Source organism: Mustela putorius, unplaced genomic scaffold (assembly GCF_011764305.1).
Source record: "Mustela putorius furo isolate JIRA1106 unplaced genomic scaffold, ASM1176430v1.1 tig00000083_pilon_pilon_pilon, whole genome shotgun sequence".
NCBI classification, from domain to species: Eukaryota; Metazoa; Chordata; class Mammalia; order Carnivora; family Mustelidae; genus Mustela; species Mustela putorius.
Genome location: NW_025421273.1, coordinates 26,443,966 through 26,468,353, shown reverse-complemented (window position 1 = coordinate 26,468,353; position 24,388 = coordinate 26,443,966). Strand labels below are relative to the sequence as shown.

Sequence of the window (24,388 nt, the reverse complement as noted above, 5' to 3'; positions counted from 1 at the left end):
CCATTAAAATATATCCTGATGTTTGAACTAAAAGGTTTCACTTCTCAAAGGGATTTGCTTTCAAATAAGCCCTTTTCCCACCCTCAAAATTTATGCTGACTTTATATGGCTAAAATCTTTAGAGTACATAACATACTGAAATGTGACTTCAGGGATAACATTTTTTTTTTTAAAGTAATTCACTTGCAGCAGACATGCATTAATTTTGAACTATAATTTCTTACGATTCCATACAAAAGAGAGTTTTCATTGAATGCTGAAACTGCTGCCAAGTTTGGAGTCTTTTATCAAAATGTTACTTTGCATAACACAACTGAAGAAATGTTACCTTTCTTAGTATTTTTTATTCAGTATTGATGTTGGCAAAACAATATTGATATTGATGCCTGGTAATGGAGCAGTATGTGGAACCAATGAAATTATTTTAAACTTAGTAATTAGTATGTGTTAATTATGTATGGTGTAATGTATTTTTTATGGTCATGATCAATTCCTACAGTGAAACAATGCAAATTTGTCTATTATACTTCTTTATTTGTGAACACTTTCTCCTATATGAGAGTGTATTTCTATCTTCAACTTCAAGATTTTCTCTTTGCAATGAGAATATATTCTTGTACAAAGGATAGCTTTATGTGTAAGCACATAAATGTGCTTTATGTGTAAGCGCATAAATGTGAGTCTTGGTAGTCACATAGGTCCTCTCAGACTTAGCTCTTGATTTATTCTTTTCTTATTCCCTTCATGCTCAGGGTAGTATTTGGCAGAGAGTCTGGTATTTTATGGATATGAACCTCTACATCTCAATTAAATAAAATTTTGCTTATTTTATGGAAAAAGAACAAAAAATATAAAACTAGCAACCTAAGGAATATATTTCATTTCTGAATCTGCTGTCCAAAGAAAGAGAAAACACCAAAATAGAAAACAAAATAGTTCCAATGTTATTTTTGTGATATCTTCATATTAAGAAGATAAACTTTTTTAAAATAAATATTTCTGAATCGTGTCAATCAGAATTCCACAATTTGCTAAGGTTTTATGAACATACACGTGATAAACTGCCTACCCTTGCTTTCATTTACCTGGACTTTCCCTTCTTAAACTTTATTTACTCTCCAATACCTAATAAATATCTTAACAAATTTTCATCAGTGGCCCAGGATGATTACTTCCGTTTTTTCCTGTTTTGCCTCAATGTAATCCATATACTCACAAATGGCTCATGGAACCAAAATTTAAAAACATAACAAAACAAAACAAAAAACTCCTGAAGCATTGGGACTCTAAATTTAAGGTGATTTGAAAATTAATTAATGCTTCTTTAGCTCCACTCAAGAAGATATATTGTAAAGAGTCCTACATGGTAAAAATAGGCAAAACAGAAAACATTCTTTCTGGAACCTTCTACTAAAAAAGCCCCCAACCAAATTTTTACAACAGAAGAACTTTTTTGATTTACTCGACAAGAGACTTGGGCTTGATAAATCCCAGTCCTTTGAGTGCTTTCTCCAGTTAGCCTTAAATTTTTCATCAATTAATTTCTTTAAAGGTTGTATGAACTATGAGGATTTTAAAAATTAATACATATTAAAAGAATGTCTGCTTGACTATCAAATTTTAATATAAAATATTTAAGGCATTTCAAAAGGCACATTTTCTTGTATCACGTACTAATTTTAATTATTAATTTTTAGAAAACTCTGACCATTATGTATCTCTTTGAAACCTATATACTAAGGTCCTCAAAAGTGTTCCCAAACTTGTGGATTTTGATTTTAACTCCATGAATCATAAGACATTTTTCGCTCTTTGGTGTGTTTCAAGATAGTAGTTTAAAGTCACCTTTTTAACATGACAAACACAATATATGCGGTGATTTTGTTTTCATGAGCTTACTAAATCTAAAAACAGTGATATTACTTTATAACAAATAAGCAGATGAACCAAATGAATAGTTATTGTATTTGTGTCAAAGAGTTTTCAGTGTCCAGCATGGTGTCTGGCACAGAGCAGGTGCTCTGTGTGTATGTATCTCTCTCTCCCCCCCCCACCTCTATATACACACACATATATATATACTCAATATATTATGTATATGCATTATTTCATATCTAATAAGCTCATTTAATTAATAACAAAGTACTTTATGGGATTTTAGTCCATGCAAAGTATTCAGCAAACTTGCTATAAAATTTTTGGTGTTGCTCCTATTCCTAGTTAGAAGTATTGACATGGTAATACATTTTTGGCTTGATAAGATCCGTTCAATTAAATAACACCCATGGTAGTCTCTTCATATACCAAGTTTACAACATTGACTATGGTTTTGACATCAGACTACTATCATGAAACCGTAGTTGTATCCTCATTATTCTGACTCTGAAATAGCAAACTGAGCTTTGTATATGAATAAAAATAAAAAGTGGCCTTGTAACTACAATATTTAGGATAAGCACTCTGAATGTTTTCCCTAGAGAAAAAGTTAGACTGTTACCAACAGAAATAAAGGTGACTTGTCACGTGGATAGATAGTGATATATGTTCTTATAACATTTTATCCCAATCAACTAGTTCTTATGTTAAGTCCTTAAAAATAATCAGAAATGTTTTGTCAAAACATCAAACTTTTTCTAGCATTACATTCTGTTCCTCAAACTCAATTTTTAAAGTAATGGAATCTTTTTTTTTTTTTTTTTTCAGGAGGATTTCATGATTCCTGGATAATTTTTACCACATGGACTAAAAATTCAAAACCTCTTCATATTTAATTCAATTTCGGATTCTGAATAAATTTAGTCAGGGATGAATTATAGCAGAGAGAAATAATTTTATTTGGGACAGAAATCTGCAAATTTATTTTAAAAGCTAGACTGGTGAATCTCTGGCAGGAAAAAAAAAATCTCACAAATGTATAGGCGATTTCAAACACTTTAGTAACTCCAGTTTACATTAAAATTATTTTTCATTAGAATAACTTCATTAAAATTATTTTACCAAGTCAGAGATCTGTAGAGATTACTCAGTTGCCTCTAACCCATTTTTGTCAGCCATACCTACCCAGCAAGGAAAGAGAGGATGCCAGTTACAATTCAGAGCTGAGGGCTGTGCTTTACTGAGTCAGTAGTGAAGACTTTAAAATGGACCCAGTGGGCAGCTTATTAAAATTAGAAAACAGATCTCAAAATCATCTTTCAAAAATGATGTTATCCAGTTACAAGTGACATCTCAAAACGAGAAAACGTTTTCCCATTGCATGGCAACTACACAATATTCCAACTTGTCAGCAACTAAAGAGGTTTTATTTTTTTGTTGTCGTTTTTTTGACACAACTGATCTTAAATCTTAATATTTAGCAATTCTGGGCATTCTCACAAATCCTATGACTGAAAATATTTTGTTATAAGGAGAAACACATACCGGACAGTAGTGTGAATATCTGAATATTCTCCCTCAAGAGACATTTTTACCTAAACATGCAGAAATGATGCCCACGGTTATGTGCACACACATTTCAAGTTCTCTGTATATTCCCCAGGAGTGACTTAAGGTATCTTCCTAAGAGACCGTCCTGACACAAGGTTTTGAGCTAGCGGATAAGCTCCCCCATCAGCACTCCCCAGACACAAAGCTCCCGTTTTCAAAAGAGTCAGAGAGAGAAGCAACACTTACAGCACTTCCAGGTCCCGCAGAGCCCTAAATGCCCCATCTTCAATACAGCTGATCTGGTTGTAATCCAGTTGCCTGTAAACAGATTAGAAGAATATATGTAAAAGGCTGAAGACTATCTGGGTTGGGTGAAAGGAAGTCCCCTGATGGGTCTAGGAAGCCCTGGCTGCAGGAACTGAAATGCTGTCACAAATACACTCATCTGCTTAAGAATGTCACAAGCCATTCTGGCCTCCGTACTGCGACTGAGATCTCTTTTTGTTCTGAACTGTCTGTGCAAATAGCAGCCCTTGGAAAGCTCCAGTAAATAATAACTGTGCCTTATATTAAATGCCATAGGAATGCAATTTCATTACATCAAGAAAAGCTATCCATTAAGAGCTTTCAGCGTCATCTTGCTGAAACAATTTCATTAAGGTAAAGGACTGTAAATCACTTAATGTCACATGCACCCCCTCAGTGACCTAACTGAATCCATTTATCAGAGACGCCCAGCTGCATGTTAATTTCACCATCCTTGGCAAGAAAGAGCAAGACTACTTTTAGGTTTTCTTCTTTTAAAAGCAGTTTTCCTTAGAGAACTCCCAATCGCAAGAGAGAAATGAAGTCCCACGTACCTCCCTGCTATTCCCAACCAGGAAAACACTTTAGAAAGCGAGCCCTTGTTCTGCATTACGCTTTGCTTAATATCCATGATTTGCACTGTGTGTCCGTACATGTGATTTCCCTGCACTGTAAATATGCATACTTCCAGCTAAGAAACTCCCCAAATTTCCAGAAAATAAGTTATAAAGTATTAAGAAATTAATCTTTTTGCTTTCCTCAAAGATGTTAATTTTAGCTGCAAACGCAAGAACGCATACTGCAGCAACATCATTAAAACACTACACCAATCTACGCTAAAGAGTGTAAAAGCTTTATCAGTTCCTTCTAAATAGTACAAAATGCCAACAAATGAATCTTCTCTTGTAGTTGAGCACTCATTTGTTATAATTCAAAGATGAAAAGACAAAGTTACTCCAAACTTGGTTAAATCAGTTTGTTCCTGCCGCTTGTTTTTGGAATTACAATTTTCTTTATCGAGGCTGACCTATTTATTTGGTTGAAATAAACAGCTAAGTACTAAATCCTACCTGTTATATCTTTATATTATTTTAAATTCTTTTTTTAAACACATAAGCAGTTGTTGTTTAAGTCTAGTAGCTTGATGCTTAGCGATATTATTATTCCAGTAAAGAAAAGTATTTTAAGGCTTCACTTGAGACAGAAACAAAATGTTTGATGAAATAGTCAGGTGAATTGTCAGTTCTTCATGCATTTGGAGGGAATCAGATGTACAGGGCTCAGACTATGGTCATAATACAAATGAATCCTGTCCTCGTTTCAAGTGCGAAATTCACCAAAAAGGCTAATTCACGTTTGAGGTGTATTCTTAAAGTACTGTTTCAACATTCCCGTAAAACAGCTGTTTTTCTCACAAGGCTATGGAATTAAGGTGCAATGATTTAATCCAGTAACTTTCAGAGGGGCTTCTTCAAAATCCTTACTTTAGAAATTATGTACATAGGGAATGTCTCATGAAATATACATCTCATTTTAAAGAAAGTCTCCAGGGGACACAGACTACCTTGATGTCATGCAAATGGTACAATCTAGGACCTACAACATTAAAAAAAAAAAAGGCCAACTCTGGAGAATATATGGTTTTATTGCTTTTATAAACTAAGGCTTTCCCCAAATAATAGGTACCATCCATGCTACTGTAATAGCTTAAGCATTTCTACTTATTAAGAAGTAATGCAGAAGGATAATTTTATTTTCTAAGAAGACTTTTAAAGCTTCATGATGTAATATGGCTGCTGTGGTTCCAAGAAAACACTTACATTCTTGAGCACCTTTGATTTTTACAGATTAAATTCTTTTAACAATTAAGTTAACAGCTTTTTTATTTTAAAGTGCTAAATATATATCTACACTACTATTCTCTAACCTCTTGAACAATTTATCAAAGCCATTTAAATTAGTACAATGGCATGAAGTGTTACCCTTGACACACCACAAAAGAGAAATTGTTTCCAGACAAATTGGCAAAATCTTTTAATGCTATCAAATTTGCCTAATGCAGTCTCCAGGTTAATCTGTAAAAGGGTGAGCTGTATGTTTGCCCATATCTTATTATCCTTAGCTGTCAATGTATAAGTCAGTGCTGACACTGCTTCTTTTAAATCATGCATACTATACACAAAGGGGAAGACCTAGCATGCCAGAAAGCACTCAAGCAAATCTTGTTCTACAGGGACTGAAAAGCAGATTACTTTCACTATACCACCAGAAGTTGAGACACTGCTGGAAACTTTGGTAATTTCATCCCTCTTCAACATCGCTCATGGTTGCATGCTTCCGATTCTTAACAGAAACCCAAGTCCTTGGTATTAAAGCACAAGGATATTTGGCTTTCATAGGACCAAAGTTTTCCTTAGTTTTCTGAATGCAATCATGGCTCAGGCCGTCGACCTTCTGAAAACGAAGGTATTGTATGAAAAAGTTACTTGTATGAGAGAAAAATCAAAATGAATAATTTTTCATCAACTGGTGGATTTCCTTATATCGAAAGGAATGTTTAAGCAGAGTGCTGTGCCCGCTCTGACTGCCCATGAGAAAAATCTCTCTGCAAAAAAACGTCCATTTGTCTGTATATGGTTTAAGATAAAGAGTGTCAACACCATGCAAAAGCATACTTTATTTCAGGGATTTGGGACTATTTTTTGCACCTTGTTTCTTCTCACCCAGTTCACTTCCTTCTCTACCATCTTTTCAAGACCAACACCGGGGCCTTTCTGCTTTCTGTAAACAGGAAAGGATCTGTTCTCAGATTTAGTGACAGGCTGATTCTGTTTAGAAGTGATTTCCAATTGTGCAATGAAATTACTCTGAATTAAGGCATTAGTAAGAGGAGAAGTTTTTGTTTTGTTTTGTTTTTTACTTCTCCAAAAAGTAGTATTCCAATTATTTAGCCAAACACAGGGTAAATTTGTTGATCTTTGGATAATAAGAGCAGTAAAATACATTAGGAACAGCTTCAGGATGCTTTCCTGGTATAAGGGTCACGTCCCACAGGGAGCAAGCGAGCACTTCTTTTTTATTTTCTGGAGAGAAAGAACAGCGCAGATATAGTATTATCAGCGATTTCTTTCAGACCTTCAGCTGACGTATCCTAGCACAGATTTTGTGGCCTCTCTCCTGTATTTCCTATCTCCAGTCTCCTCTGTTTCTGTTTGAATTCCATCTCTATCTTAACCTTCATTGTTCTAGTTTGTAAGGGTGCATTCTAAAGCAAGTGCTTTATCTTTAATTTCATGCAATTAACGATGTTAAAACAATAGAAAACTTCAAGCTCTCTTTCAGCATTAACATTCTATGATTCTTTTTTCATTGGTCACTATTTCTCTTAGGTTGTTCCAAAATAACACTCGATTGCTTGTTTTAATTTTTCCTTGACCTGGTAAATTTAGTCTTTGGTAATGTAGTTTATCTTTATCAAGCAGGTGTTACTCTGAGCCTCGCACACATGAAGTTTCTAAAGCAGATCTGATTTTCTTCAACACAAGAAATGATTTAGCCTCGTTTCAGATTTTGATTAATTCTAGGTATGAGCAACAATATATAATGCTGATGAATATAAATTTTAGAAATATGCATATTAAATAACAGAAAGGTTGAAAATTTGCTTACTTGGCAAATTTTCCTGAAATATATCTAGAGATACTTACAGCATTCTGTAACTTTTTACATTTTTTTTCAGGGTCTTCCTGTTTTCAGTTATTAAAATCTGGATACATACTATGTTTGAATTACATATACAAACTCACCTTCCTGCATTAACTTTATTTGTTTTTGTCCTTACTCATAGAAAATTTATGTTGCACTGCAGTGTCCAAGTAATAAGATCGTATTACCAACTGATTTTCTTTTTGTGAGAATTCAAACACCATAAAATTTACTTAACTCTGAAACAATACAGAACATAAAAAGTCTTCAAAAACTTTAAAGCCAGGGTGCCTGAGTGGCTCAGTCAGTTAAGCACCTGACTCTTGGTTTCAGCTCAGGTCATGATCTCAGGTTTGTGAGGTTGATCCAGTGTTGGGTTCCAAACTCAGCATGGAGTCTGCTTGAGATTCTCTCTCTCTGCTTCTCCCTCCCTCTCTGCACCTCTCCCCACTTTGTTCTCTCTCTCTAAAATAAATACATAAAATCTTTAAAAATATAACTTTAAAGCCAGATAGAGTCTCCCTATATTTCAACAAAACGTATTATAACTACGCTCTGATTCTCCAGGGTTTTTTGAGCACTAAAATAGAAGTTTAGTTCATATTGCTATAAATGGCAAACTCCAAAAGCTTAAGTACACTTAAAATAATATATCAAAGTGATTAGAATCAATAGGAAGGAGAAACAGCATTTTGCCATTTGGAAAGAAACCTGATAAAACATATAAATCAAATGGCAGAAATAAAATGTTGTTAAGGATATGGGTATGATCTGTTCTATTTCTTCCCTTGTGTGTATAAAATTCAAGTCAATATGAGTGCCTAAATATACAAATCTTATACCAATAATGACTCTTAAAGAAGTAATTCAAGATTTAAGTTATAATGGATAGAGGACATGAGAATAATGTAAATTGACCCATATGAATGAACACCCACCCTAGGCTGAAGTTTTGGCAACCATGCCATTTAACCTCAGCATAAAAGCACATCAGTGCTAACCCAGGTATTAGTGAATAAATCTACCAAAGGAAGGACTGTCCCTTGAGGAATGCTAACTAATATATTTGAGAATTTGGTCCTTTTGAAATCTTTCAAGAAAAGTGTTGTGGAGTTTTTTTCTTAGGAATAAAGAATCTCAGTTTTTATTGAAATTGTCTATGGTATAAAGTTATATCCACTTGCTAATTTATTAGGGAAAAGTGAAAGGTAAGTTCTAAGAGACATGGTACCAGAAAATGGATGAAAAACAACCAAGTAGTCCTTCACTTTCTAGTAGCTCTTGTACCCTAATCAAAGGTGGTAGAAACTGAAACTGACAATAACAATTAACAATTGCTTACATTTACTGAATGCATAGCAAATAGCAGGGTCTGTAGATATTATCTCATTTTTCCTTACATTAACTTGAAAAGCTAAATGTTCTCATCATTCTGATTTTCTAGAAGAGGATGTGAAGCTCACAGAAGTTTAATAACTTACTCAAAGTAAATAAGCAGTGAAATCTTGATTCAAATTTAAATCTGTGTATTGCTAAAGTCCCCACTCAATAGCAAGTATTCAGGGAAAGAGATTCAGGAACTGTTCATTCTGCAAACGAAAGGTTCAGCTCAATCTCTGGTGGCCAAACTTCAAAGACAAAGTCAGCACGTAAAGAGTGCTATAGAATGTCAGGGAAGGAACAGATCACCCTATGCTGAAGTAGTTTGTGTGAGGAAAGAAAAATCCTGAACCTAAAACAAAACAAAACAGGTAGAATCCAAAAAGAAAATAAAACTGGGTATTCCCTGTGGAGGGAAAAGACCCACTCAAGAACAGCTGTGAACAAGGTTTTACAATGTTCACAATGAATGTTTGTAAGAGAGAGGTCATTATGGCTTGAGCAAAGAGCTTGTGTGCAGATTCACTGGGAGAGGGGGCTGGAAGCTTGGGTGGATGTCAGAATGTTAGGACAAATCAAAATATCTAAAGAAAGCATGCTATTCAATAAAAGCCTCTGTTCTCTCAGGAAAGATTTTACATTCCTCAGAACCTGTAAAACTATGACAATATTCTGTTATACCCCCAAGGCTTTGCCATAGGGCCAAAACAAAGAATTGTTGTTTTTAATAAGCTGAATGATTTTTGAGCCAGGGAGTGATGGGATTAAAACAGAAGCAAAACAAAACAAAAAACAAAAACAGTGCTTTATAAAAACAAATTTGCCTGCAACAATAAACATAACAAATGAGAATACAGACTGGAGATCAAAATCCAATCCGTACACTACTGTAATAGTTAAGAAGTAGCAAAGTGTGCCGGTTCAGGGTTGGGGAAGCAAGAAAACTAAGGATATGTTCTATCTCAAGGAAAACATAGCAGCTATGGGAAGATCACACCAAGTCTTATTTTATACATATGTGAACTGGATTCCCTATCACTCAGATAGTCTTGTGTTTTGTTTGTTTTATTTTGTTTTGGAAAGTGTTTATGATTATATGTTGTATAAATTCACTTTCACATAACAGAATAATGTCATTGAAGAAAAATGCTAAGACACCCTGCAGACAGAGCAAAACGAAAAGTTGGAGACGTTGTTAGCAAACTTGACTGCAGTTGTGGGGATTATCACAATTCAGGCTGCCTCCTGAGCGACTGCAAACCAGGCAGGTTACAGGACCATGGACAGTTCCCATGGTACAGCTAGCTTCTCCAGAGCACCCACACTGTCTGCAGACAAGATTCTGGATGTTTAAGAGGAGCTGTATTCATTGAAATGAAACTTAAGTTTTGTACTAACTATCCAAATGACGAGCCATCTCTACAGGTTTGTTCAGAAGATACTATATCTCACTTAAGACCTGTGGCATTTAATCTAACACGAAAGATAGCAGGCCCCTTCAGTGAGAAACCAGCCTCCTCTTCAAAGTCTCCTCAGCCTCAGGTTTACTGAAAACACTCTAAGAAAGAGCTGGAAGGACTAAAAGATATAATTTAAATTTGGTATCAGTAAATTTTATTTTTATGATAATATACTAAGTATATAAGTCGTAAGAAATATAAGGAACTAAACAGGAAAGCTAGCTGATTATAGCAGATAATTTACAATTACAACAATTCATAAGACAAAGCTAAAAGGAGTCTTTCATTTGCATGGTAAAATACAAAATACACTCTTCTAATTGTTACATATTGATTTTATAATATGTAAGCAACACTTGTTCCCTTACTGGTACGCAGTATCTTGTGGGATACTAATTTTCCTAGTATTTAAAACCAGGGAAATGTAAAAAATAAAGTAAAATACAGAAGTCTTTCTGTGTCTCTAGTCTAGGATGGAGTATTTTCCTTCTATGGGTTTTAATGGCTTCATCAATAGAATATATTGAAGACAGAGTTCCAAAAAAACGAAATTTCTAAATAATATAAATAGCTATATGATAACATATAGATTAACTCTGTCTTTCCTGTTTGCCAAATCTTACTGCCAATAATCATTGCAACCCAAATTGAATGATTTGTTTCCTAAAAGTCATGGCTATACATATTTATTTCCAAATAATATGATGACTTGCTCAAAGAAAACAAAATTAAATCACCTTACAACCTGACCCTTGTCTATAAATTAATGCATGTTAAAAAAAGGAAAAATAAAATAAGATGAAAACAGATGGGGGTGCAAACCATAGGAGACTCTTAACTCTAGGAAACAAACAGTGTTGCTGGAGGGCAGGTGAGTGGGGGGGTAGGGTAATTGGGTAATGGGCATTAAGGAGGGCACTTGATGTAATGAGCACTGCATGTAATATGCAACTGATCAATCACTAAATTCTACCCTGAAACTGACAATACACTATATGTTAACTAAATTGAATTTAAATATTTTTTAAAAGATAAATACAAATATTTTCCCTAACCTGTTTTTTACTGAGAGGTGGTTTTCCTGCAAAAGGTGGGTACAACTCATATAGCGTTAAGGGAATTCAGATAATGCAAGCAAATGGAAAAGACATGTCTTTATTTATAAAGACAATAAACATTACAGTTTGACTGGAACACAGAGTACACTTTGAGCGTGTACTGCAAAATGAAAGAAGAAAAAAGCAGGTTTGATTTACCTTACAAGTATATCCAAAATGATGCATGTTGTAATTTAACTATTTTAAGTGTTTATGTTGTGCTCACTAAAGAAACTAAAAATATGTTAACGTTTACTCTTGTGATATGAAGAGCAACTAGCAATCTATTGCAATTTTAAGCTCATATATCTGTACAGTTTTCTTGCTTAAATCTGGGAATAATTATAACTAGGAATGTTTTGTCATAAAAACAAGAGACTTGGAAAATCTTTAATCTGTTAAGAGGCATGCTTAGAGAATAAGTTCATGAGTCCCAGCAATAAAGCAAGGCTTAATTTAAATATTCTTCTAAATTATTCAATTAAATGGAAATACCTCATAGATACTTGCAAACAAAGTAGTTTAAATAATATAACATGTTTTAATTCAAAATCTGATCAGGAGGCAGCAAGGCTTTACCTCATCAGTGTTTCAATAAATTAAACACATATAGAAGGCTTATTTTTGTGAGGCTTCACTTGGTAATAATATGGTTTTGCTACTTTAATTCATACTTGAGTGGGGAATTTAAAAACATGTAAATACTATGGAAAAGTGCTGCCAGTGACTATTATAAACACTATAATTTAGTTGGTATTTTAACATGATCTTGTTATTCTCAGATATTACAATCTAAAATGTCAGGAAAAAGAAAGTGGTTTAAGTTGTGGCTGGAGAAAATTAGGTAACAAAATAAAATATACAGAGTTTTCTTCCAGTTAAGAAATTAATAGCAATAAGCAAAAAGTTATGGGAATTCCTCCCTGGAGATATTTAAGAGCAAGATAAAATGTTCATCTGCCTAGAATAGTTTTAGTGTGTCTTGCCTGGAGGAAGAGGAATAAAATCTGCTAATTTGCAAAATATTCACAGCATCAGTTTCTTATTGTTAAGATACTGCCTTGGGCATACTTAGTGAATCCACAAGATTAGAGTAAGTGCTTCCAGTGAAAATCTTCTGATAACTGGAATTTGCTATGAATAAGGCCTGAATGTGGTAAATCCAATAAACCTGTTACAGTGCATCAGACTGAACATTTAGACAGCTCTATACAAAATATCGTCATATCGTCGTAATGCAGCTAAAGAACATATTTCTTCTGTCTAGACTTTTTTCTCTTTTATTCTCTGAATGAGTTGGAACAGAAGCCATCCACCATGCAGGATTATCCAAACTGTAATTGCAACAGTGGAATGGTAAGTAGAACAGAGTATACTATACCTCTCCTTCCCACACTGAATTTATGGACTTTTATTGAGTTGTTACTTGATGACTGATGGTTACTTTTAATAATAATATGAATTAAAATTTACCCTCAATTCTAACATATTTTAGCAGGCATCTTCTTAACTTTTAATGATAAAACTTATCTTCATACAAAGCCCCATGAAACTATTTTTTTCTTGGAACAATGTAGTTTGAACAATGTTTCAGTTATAGAAACATGCATTTTAACTGTAAAATTCTATAGAATTGTAGCTATGATCCTAATTAATTAAATAAACCTAGAAATGCATTGTGGTATTTCAATGCTGCTCTAAAGGTATTTGACATTGTTATGTGTAAGGCAGCGAGAACAGTGGAGATTGATTCTAACTTTGCATTGATTCTTTAATAGATTCTAACTTCTTCAATCTACCCTTCTCTGCTGTAACTCACCAACACATAACATGAATCAAGATCCTGGAAGACTTCTTTATATTTTCTTTCAGGAACTCTTTCCTATGTTTCCCTGATGACCTCAAGCCATAATTTTTATTTTTCTTTCCTCAGAACTTATAGCACATAATATCTTGTTTATAAATCAGGGTCTGATGAAAATTTAGTACTTTCTGCTATATTTTCTTTTTCCACTTATTAGCCCCATGTCCAACTGACTTATACTAGACACGGATAAGTATCACATTCTTCATAGTAAACTGGCTCGGATCTTACTTTTCTTTTTATCTCTAAACTTCTAAAATCATAGTCTTTAAGGATAAATGAAGAGGATATATGAAGGAATCCCATCATGACTGGTATCTCATTCCCAAATGTATCCTTAAATATGGAAGATGGGTTACTTATAAACTTGGATTCCCTGAATATCTTTACTAAGAAGATTAAAAGCCACCTGTTTTAAGGATTTGGAGATTGCAAGTGGCATTCCCAGAGAATGGTCAACTATAGCCATGACTATCCTTTTAAGTGACGTACAGGCAACTTGAGTAGGTGTTGTGCTGGGATCTTCATATAGTTCTGATGAGACATAGTATACAAAGGTAGTTTTAACACCTTCCATCTCAGAATCTACCAGAAGACCTCCTCAAACCCTAGCAAGAGAAGATAAAATAAGAAAGCAAATAAAATCCCCTTACATGCAAACATTCATGAAAACCTAGGGCCAGAACTTTATTGGCTCTACACATTTAAATCTAGAAGTCTATATTTTTCTGCCTTCACCTGTACATTTAGAAAGTATGGATTTAACGCAAAAATCATTTACATTGAGGAGAAGATGCAGAGGCTGAACCTTATAGCTTTATAAGCAGTCATCCTCTTTGACGACAGAAAACATCTGTCTCACTCTTCCTACTGGAAAAATAATGTTGTATCCCACCATGGAGAATGCTGAATATAAGTTAATTCTTGAAAAGTGCCTGCGCTGTTTATCACTAGCTAAGAAATATTGAATTCCTGGTAGTTAATCTCAGCTGGGAGAGGCTTTTTCCCCCTACATTCCAAACTAATGTGAAAGCTAAGGACAACACTTTATGTCCTAGCATTTGCAGTCAATCAAAACCAATAATTTACAAAGGCGCATGCAGTATTTTAGAATTTATAAAGATACATATTGACAAAATTAGGATTGTCACTGAAATCTTAAATCCAATATGTATCTTCAAAGAAATAGGCACTTGCAGAAACAAACAAACAAACAAACAATAAACCACTCTACACAAGACACTAGATGTATAAAGGGAAAATTCAGAAACACGGTTCCCTTTACTTCATGGGTTTTTTTTTTCTTTTGAAAGAGGGCTATACACATATTCTTCCATAAAGATACACGGAGAAAATATGTAAGAAAAATAGTCACACAAAGGGAAAGACATAATTTTCTCTCACTCTCACACTTTTGGCATATAATGAAAAACAGTGATTTTGAAGTGGTAAAAAAAAAAAAAGAAAGAAAGAAAGAGAGCTAGCCACGGCTCCAGGCTCCAGGCATCTGTAAAAAGAAAATATTATCTACTCTTTCTAGAAAAAAATAGTTTTATATTCTGCATTTCCAGTAAACACAGATAACAACAGAAAAGGGAGTTATTGATGTACGCTGACAGTAAAAGTGGAGAAAATGCATTGTAAATACCTTTTAATCAACTCATTTCTTGAGATTTCATAAGATTAACCACAAAGTTTGAAGAATGAATTTGATAACAGCTTCAGATGCAAGACATCTTTTACATGGGAATTTCCCCAAATAGCTTGTAAAAACAATTTAAGACTTACTGTTACAAGCTCTCCTAACCAAGCATAAAGACAAATAGGCCTTTGACTTTTCTTTTGACACATTATTTAATATAAATTTAACATTAAAAATAGGTAACTATAAGATGACAGTATATATTAGAAAAGAATACTTACAGATTTTTAATGTCAACTGCCCCACGGAAAGCCTTCCTTGGAATTGCCTGAATTTGGTTTTCACTGAGATCACTAAAAATGACAAAAAAAGAAAAAGGTCAAGTTATAAAATGTCATTTAAAAATTATTTTATCATGGTATTTGACAACACTAAAACACCTCTTTAGAAAGCTGAAAAAAAAATATTCTACCAGGATCATAATTAAATCCATATTATTAGATGCAATTTCTAATACAAAAAAGTTATATTTATAATGTAGCTTAAAAGGCTGAACTAAATGGCTTCTTGAAGTACTTTTCCAAATCTTTAATTTCATAATAAATTATAAAATATGATTCTCTTAAATTTGAGTTGATTCAACTCTGTTATAAACTATTTCTTTAAAAACCAAAAAAAAAAACCAAAAAATCCCCAAAAAATAAAGAAAAAAAAATAAAAACAAAAAAGAAAAAACAAAACCAAAACCCCAACCAAAAAAAAAAAAAGAGAGAGAGAGAGAGAGAAAGTAAATTGTCCCTAACTCAGTTTCAAGGGGTTCTTAAGTTTTAGTACTTGATATTTCTCCAACATCACTGGCATAACTTACAAAGTATATAGGAAAGAAGTCCATTTAAACATCCTAGAGAGGAGCGGCCAAAAACTGATAAAACCTGGGCAGCGTGATTGAGTTTTCACAGCGCTTTAAGTCATTTTGAAAATGGAACATGGCTGTACCAGGCCAACAATAAAACTAACCATTCTTGCATGAAATATTAACAGCAGGTTGATTTAAAACCTTCTTTAAATAATTCTATTAAAACCATAAACACAGACTGTCTATATTTGCATTTTAATTTAATTGAGAAATACATTTTAATCAAGGGGGAAAAAGAGCACTCTTTCAGTTGGAATGAGAAGTTTGTAAAAATCACTCATCTCATAAAATGGATCGTTATTTTTCCCTCAGAGTTCAGATGCAATTCAATGAGCTCAAATAGTATTAGCCTTAACAAGTAGGATATAACTATACATGCAGGAAATGTAACTGAAAACAGAAAAATGCTCATCTAATTTTAAGTCACACTACCACACCACAGAAAGTTGAAATACCAGATAAATTACTACAGTCACAATGATGGTGCTAAAATTATTTTTAAAATTCTAAGATAGCTGATGCTAGTTAGGAAAGATGAAACTACTAACCACAGTACATAGATGATGAAAACAGAACCACTTTCCAATTATGCAGAGGCGTAGGGGATGGATTCATCCACATCCTCTCTCCTAACACTTCTTATGACCAGAGCTTGCCGTTCACATAGCTGTGGCCACGCAATAGAGATAATTGGCAGATACGGAGATTTAGAGTGTGGTCCTGACCTCATTAGCACCAAGTTTTAAACAACTGAGATTTGCATTCGTATTTCAATATCTGCACTGTCTAAATAAAAAATGTTTGCCAAGCAATTTGTAAAGAAATATACGTTCTTATATTTAAGGAGTAAAGGTCTTTAGGGGGGGAAAAAAAAAAGCAAACACACATACTTTATTTCAAACAGTAAAATTACAATATGTGCTTATGTAGGAGTTAAAACAATCGTCCATTTCCTAAGTGCTGTAGCTCCGTTCCTGCTTTCAGTAGTTTCAGTATATCCCTAAGAGTAATAAAACTCCATTTCCTTAAAAATTGCTTATTTCTCCAGCTTGTCATTGATTCAGACTGACTTCCTTCCCTTCATTACATCAGGTTAAGAATGTTTAACAGTGTATATTTAACAGCCTTGATGCTGGAAAAGTGTTGAAAGGAGGCTATCGAGCAGGAAGAAAGTAGAGAAAAACACTGGAAAAAAGAAAAATCAGAATGTAATAAGAAACAAAGAGGAAAAAAAAAAAACACTGAACCCAGGCAAATCTGAATCTTCAATGCTCCATGAAAACCAACAGTGGTGGTGTTACTGCTGTGTCTCTGTCAGTTCAATGTTTTCTCATCACTTGTGTTTCTCTGTTTCTCCTAAGATGAAGACTGCCTTGGAGGGTCTAGGTGAATAAGAATGGCAGTTGCTTTCTTTAGATCCTGCCAGCTTTCCAGGCTCTGCAGTCTTCCCATCCAGCCGGCTGGGGCCATCTCATTTGCTACCTACAGTCTCAGCTCTGCTCAGTCTCCAGGCACAGTTTTTCCTAGGATCCTGTTTTCAATGTGGAGATGGTGAGTGGGAGGAAAGTCAGAGGGATATGAGGTGGTTCACAGTGATTATCACTGAGGAAAGTGAAACGTACAGTCAGATGACCATTCCTTCTAAAACAGATTTTAATAGAAGCTTCTGAATCCCAAAGGCAGAATTCTGGGATGTGGAAGGGTTTTATAATGCTAACACTTACCAACCTTTTATTTTTATGAAAGAATGAGAAACTGTTAACTGTCAATCTCAGGGCCTTTTTGCTCCCCTAGGTCAAGGTTTATGTGTGGCTGCCCCACAACTAGACTGCTTCCCAGACTAGTTTATAGGGTCTCTGCCTTTGTGTCCTGTCCACTAGAGCAGGCAGTTTCAGTTCAGGATCGCAGGACCCTCCAGTTAAGAGGACCATATTCATCAAGAAAGGAGAAAACAACAACACACTTTTAGCACCTATGGTATGCAATAATTTTTTAGAAGTAATAAATAAAATTATAGAATATGATCTGTATTTCCTTTAATCCTCATAACCACTCTTCCAAGTGGATAACATTATTCTGGTTTTATAGGAAAGGAAATTAAGCTTCAGGAAGGTAAGGTATTATTGCTAAACAATGAGACAAATTATTTAAGTAAATATATAAAAAAGGAAATACAAATAAATACTGAGTCAGGATTTGAGGAATTCTAAAGATGATACAGGGGTGACTTAATCAATCTCAATATGTCCTTCCTGTGCCCCAGAACTTAAAAGGTTTTTCCATAAGTTATCTTAGCCTCTGGTTTATGTCCTTTGCCATATGATGGATTGGACTGTTGGAACAATGACTCATATTTCCTATATATAATCAGGGGGAGGTTACCAGTTATTTCAATCCAACATATATTCATTTAAGATCTACTACATGCAAGGTATTGACTGATGTTGCACGATTACTGGGCTGGGGTAAGGCCCATTTCCTGGCTTCAGGAATTTTCAAATCCAGTAAAGAAGATAAGCAAGTAGCCAAATATAAGGCTGGTTGAGAGACTTAAATGATCGTGAATCTACAAAAGCAAGACAGTACACTAAGAAAAAAGGTACCGCGAATGTGTCCAGATGTAAGGTGCATGAGCAGAGGACAGCACTTCTATTGAAATAAATGGCACAAGTGAAATATGGAGTGGGAAAAACAAAACTTTTCATGAGAGTAGCCTTTAGTCTCATTTGCTTAGAAGGTAAAACACCCAATAAATAATTAAAATCTTAAAAAAAAAAAAGAAAAAAAAAGAAGGTACAACACCCACAGTGGAGTAATAGGGGAGGAGGTCAGAGGATAAATCAAAGGTGTGATGGGTAGATTTTTTGGTACTACTTGAGAAGTGCATTCTTATTTCAGCACATGATGGCAGGAAGGGAAGGGTGGTAGGTAGGAGCAGGGCAAAGGCTGTACCTTAGGTAAGTTAAACTGGCAATGGGATTTAGGATGAATATGTGACGTCAAAAACTTGAGTCTGGAAGATCCGACACAAGGCATTTATGATAGCTGGGGAAAGGGTGGTGAGAACCGTAAGCATTGTAACAACCAATAATGTATCACTTGCTTACCATAGGCTGGTTAACAGTTGCACCATCTCCCACTCTATAGATAGAAAAGGCGGAGAAGATTAAGAGTGGTATCAAGGATTCATGAAAAACCAAAACTCAGAAGTGGATTGTATGTGGATATGGATTCATCAAGGGAGAGAAAGGAGACAGAAATCCTTTGAACTTAGATTAAAGGTCATGTTAATTAAACCAGGGAATCAGAAGAGCCATTTGCAGTGTCCATAATGAGTTTGGTTTTGGGAGTTTTTTGATTCAGTTAGAAAGATGTGATATATATATATCACAAATTTGGTGACAACAAAGATAGTATATGGTTAGTAAGAGATGTGCAGTAACTGAGAAAGGTGGTTTAGAAGATCAAAAAAGTAAGTCACTGGACGTTAGATGGATTCAGGCCACTTTCAAGACAGAATAGGATTTTTTTTTTTTTTTTTGAACCTTGGTGAAAATGACAGAGCTCAGTAATTCTCAGCCTTCAGTATTGGAGAAGGCATGGCAGACAGCGGTTGGCTGGAATCCAGGGAGAAAGCCAGCATGTCAAAGGATTTAAGAGCACAGATTGCAGACCTAGACTATCTGAGATAGACTATCTGCCATTGATTAACCACATGCCCTTGGAAGAAATGCTTATCCTTCTGAGCCTCAGTTTCTTCACTAGCATATGGAATAATGATAATGTTACTGCATAGGACTATAAGGTGAATTCAATGAGTTCATACTTTTAAAAATAATTTTTAAAAGATTTTATTTCTTTATCAGAGAGAGGTCATGAGTGGGGGGGAGTGGCAGATGGAGAAGCAGGTTGCTCAACACAGGGCTCCATCCCAGGACCCTGGAATAATGACCTGAGCTGAAGGCAGAGACTTAACCGACTGAGCCACGTAGGCAACCCAAGTTCATACTTTTAAAATGCTCAAAAAAAAAAAAAATCCTCAAAATGTACCTGCATATAGTAAGAACCACAGAGCTGTTGGGTTATATACGTGTTACAACTGTTTTACTCAGAGCCTGTTATGTGCCCCTGAGTGTACTACTTCGTTCCTTGAAGAGCACTGCAGGTGATGTGAGACATTACTGATGGGAGTGTACTGTTCTGCGAACTGTGTGGAATGAGAAAAATGAGTCAGAATTACTGAGTTAGCAGGATGGAGCTGCCAAGGGAAGAGTTTGTAATTATATCACTAGGCAGTAGAGTGTAAAAATGTGTTTCAGAGTAGGAAAATGGCTTGATTGGAGTTGATTTTTAGGAAGATTAATCTGGAAATTGAATGTTGGAGTAGGCAGGGACAATGGGCAGAGAATTGGTATTGGACAGTGTTGGTGGAGAGAGAGAGTGGGTCTCCAGTTAACTAGAAAATTCTTTTTGGTGAATATTAAGTAACAAACTTTTGAGTTTGACTCAGGTTCAGATATCAGGTCCTCAGTGAAATTTAAGACTATTTTCATCTCGGGGAAAGCTTGCAACCACTCAAATTTTCTGAATAAGGAAAAACAAGATACAAAAGTGCAAAAGGTGAGGAAGACAAGGGCAGAAACTGGAGAAATGGGACTGAAGACAAGGAGACTAGTTTAGTTTTGTGGTATTCTGAACGCAGGTAAATGGAAATATATTCTGTGCTCATAAATTAGAAGAATTAATATTGTTAAAATGGCTTTAAAAATAATGTTAAAATGTCTTTAAACCCAAAGGAATCTACAGAGTCAATGTAATCCTTATCAAAATTCTAATGCCATTTTTCAAGAAACAGAACAAACCATCCTAAAATTTGTAGTGAACCACAAAAGACTCTGAATAGCTAAAGCAATCTTATAAGGACAAAACTGGAGGTATCACACTCCCTGAATTCAAATGATATTCAAAACCTACAGTAATCAGAACAATATGGCTGTGGCATAGAAACAGACACATATACTGATAGAACAGAAGAATCCAGAAATAAACGTATACACACATGTCCAATTAATCTATAACAAGGGAGCCAACATTAGGCAAAAGGGAAGGATGGTCTCTTTAATGAATGGCTTTGTAGACAGCCGCATATAAAAGAACGAAGTCAAACCCCATATTAGACCATACACAAAAATTAATTCAAAAGGGATTAAAGATGAATATAAGATCTGAAGCCATAAAACCCCAAGTGAAAATATAGGAGGTAAGCTTTTGACATCTGTTCTAGCAGTGATATTTTTTCAATTCGACACCAAAAGAAAAGGCAAAGAAAAGCAAAGATGAGTAAGTGGGACTATTTTAAACTGAAGAACTTCTGCACAGCAAAGGAAACCATCAAAAAAAAAAATTCAAGGCAATATATAGAATGGAAGGAAATAATTGTAAATCATAACCCCTGATAAGGGGTTTATATCCAAAATATATGAATGATACATTCAACACAACAGCAAAAAGAAAAAGGAAAAAAATCTCTTAGTCATGTAACATATCACATTGACTGTTTTGTGAATATTAAACTATCCTCACATCCCAGGAATAAATCCCACTTGATCATGGTGTACGATATTTTAAGTATACTGTTGGATTCGGTTTGCTAACATTCTTTTTGCATCTATATTGAATGGACATTTTTTTTCTAAAGAAAACATACAAATGGCCAACAAGTACATGAAAAAAATCCTCAACATAAGTGTATACATCAAATGCAAATATAAAACCCACAATGAGATATCCCCTCACACCTTTAAGAATGGCAGCCATCCAAAAGATAAGAGATAACGTTTTAGTGAGGATGTAGAGAAAAGAGAATCCTTGTGCACTGTTGGTGGCAGTATAGATTGGTGTGGCCACTGTGGTAAACAGTGTGGAGGATCTTGCCCAAATTAAAAATACAATCACTGTATGATCCAGCAATTCCACTTGTGGGTATTATCTAAAGGAAAGGAAATCACTATCTCAAAGCAGTATCTCCACTCCCAAGATTATTGCAGGATTACTTACAATAGCCAAGACATGAAAACAATCTAAATTTCTTTGATGATTAAATGGATAAAGAAAATGAGGATAGAGAAATGAACACAATTGAAAAGCTACAATGGAATATTACTCAGCCATGAAAAGAAGGGAATTCTGCCATATGACAACGTGGTTAACTCTGAGGGCATTATGCTAAGCAAAATAGGTTAGAGAAAAACAAATACTGTATTGTTGTATGATCTCACTTATATGTGGAATCTAAAACCCCCCAGAACTCATACGTCCAGAGAGCAGACTGGTTGTAGACGGATGAGATGTGGGAATGGGGAAAGTGGGTGAATATGGTCAAAAGGTCCAAACTTCCAGGTTTTGATTAATAAATTCTGAGTATATAATGACTATAGTTAATGATATTATATTGTATGTTTGAAAGTTGCTAGGAAAGTAGATCTTAAAATTTCTCATCCCAAGAAAAGTTCTTTTAGCTGTGTGATGTGATGGGTATTAAGTAAACTTATTGTGGCAGTCATTTTGCAATAAATACATATATCAAATCACCATCTTGTAAATCTTAATATAAGGCTGTATGTCAGCTATACCTCAATAAAACTGGTGAAAGCGCAACCCTCCAAATAGGTTATTACAAGTGCTAAGTTGAATACTGAAAATATTGAACATGTTGAATTTGAAAGCTGGTTTATTCAACTTTCCAAGATCACAAGGAAGTGAAAAGAGCAGGAAAGTCTGTCTGATTCTGAAGTTAATCTCAGTAACAAAGATATGAATGAAGGTGAACATAAGTGGTTCCAATGGAAAAGGTTCTACATTCTTGGTATTTGCACAATTGGAAATGTTCAGGACCCCCAGATCCAGGCCTGAGAAGTGGCTCTCCTGGTCATCAGCCAGGAAACCTTGGAGTTTTCCATTTTAGATCCTCTCCCTTCTGTTATATCCAACGCATTCCCTAAATGACTTCAATAGTGTCTTCAATCAAGTCCCCGTCTGCTGTTCTCCACTGCTACCGCCACTGCTAGGACATTCATCAATGTTCTGGACATGAATGAGATTCCCCCTGAATTTATCATTTTTCCAAACCTCTCAGCTTTTGCATAATCTTTTTTTTTTTTTTTGTCTTAAGCACACAGCTCTTATCACCAACAGATGGAGAGTTAAGAATCGTTCGAGACCCAAAGCAAATGGCACCTCTTTCAACATAGATTTTCTCCAATTTCCCAGCTGAGCTTAGTGCCAAGATCTCTGAAACCTATTAGCTATGCGATCCTGTGTGCAAGGCACTTAGCTTCTTTCTCCATTTGCTCCTCTGTAAAATGAGTTAAATATCTCTTAAAGCCAATCTGCCTGGTCCAAATGACAATACTGTTATTAATACAAATTACCTTTTAAATAATTAAAATGTCATTTAATTATTGCATAACTATAAACTAGAACTATTTATTATCGGCGAGTCAGTCATTCCCTCTTCTGTGCTCTTTAGGTGACTTGCACACAGCTTTGTTATAAAATTCAAAAGTTTCAGTTGAATTTTTTTTCTTAGATAACTGTCATCTGCTAGACAATCTGATAAATGAAGGCAGGGATTTTCATTCATTTTGTTTCTACAGAATTCCTGGCAGAGGACAGGCATTCAGTAAGCAAAGGTTTGTGTAAAGGAGGTAGGGACGGAAAAAGAAGTTCTGAAGAAAAAAAACCTTAACAAAACATGGCAACTTGCTGGATGGATACTGATAAGAAAGAGAACTACCTATGTACAAGCCTGCGGGGGCAGCTCTGATGAGCAGCAAAATCTAATACTATAGACTCAATGAGAGGAAATGAGGAAATAACTGGACTTCTGAGAGGACTTTTAGATATACTGGTATTACAGCGGCGCAAGAGGGGTGAATTCACTTCAGCGTTCCACAAAACAATGGGCATATGAGATGAGAGCCCAATGAAGGGATCAGAGAAGGATATACACACTAATGAGTGCTTGTGCCACGGTGAGTGAACCATGCAATGCATATTTGAATCTCTTCTCTGATGCTATGCATCGACAAATTTGAGATTTGCACATTATTGTCCCCAAGAAGCAATGTTTAGTGTACTCAAGATTTCACTCTTTGCAAGTGGGAAAGTCAGCCCAGTTCTTCTACCCTCCCTTCTGTTCTCTCATTCATGCCTTCAAAAGTATTCACTGACAGCATAAAATCTGATATAATCACTGCTCTGTGGTTCTCTGTTTTTCTTTTACAGTATTTTTTATGAGATTTATTTATTTCAGAGAGAGAGAGAGCGCACACACAGGAGCATGGGTGGGAGGGGCAGATGGAGAGGGAGAGAATATCAAGCCGACTCTGCGCTGAGCACAGAGCTGAATGCTGGGCTCAATCTCATTACCTTGAGATCATGACCTGAACAGAAACCAAGAGTCGGAACTTAACAGACTCTGCCAACCGGGGGCCCATAGGGTATATTTAACCACCAAGCTGACTGCTGCTTTTTAATAAGCAGGGATGTCTCTTCTACATATTCCCCTTCCTCTCCAGGTCTTAATATGAC

At 35.1% G+C, this 24,388-nt stretch overlaps 1 protein-coding gene across 4 annotated transcripts in view; it reads right to left on the bottom strand.

Moving 5' to 3' along the window:
• The window catches only part of SLIT2 (slit guidance ligand 2), a 357,600-nt gene that overhangs the window by 126,953 nt on the left and 206,259 nt on the right, over positions 1 to 24,388 (bottom strand). For all 4 annotated transcript variants that reach the window (XM_013061510.2, XM_013061511.2, XM_004762698.3 and 1 more), the window contains exons 5-6: positions 15,162 to 15,233; positions 3,673 to 3,744 (exon numbers count right to left, since the gene is read on the bottom strand). In XM_013061510.2, coding sequence (XP_012916964.1) covers positions 3,673 to 3,744; positions 15,162 to 15,233 — 144 coding nt within the window. The remainder of the gene's footprint in view (positions 1 to 3,672; positions 3,745 to 15,161; positions 15,234 to 24,388) is intronic.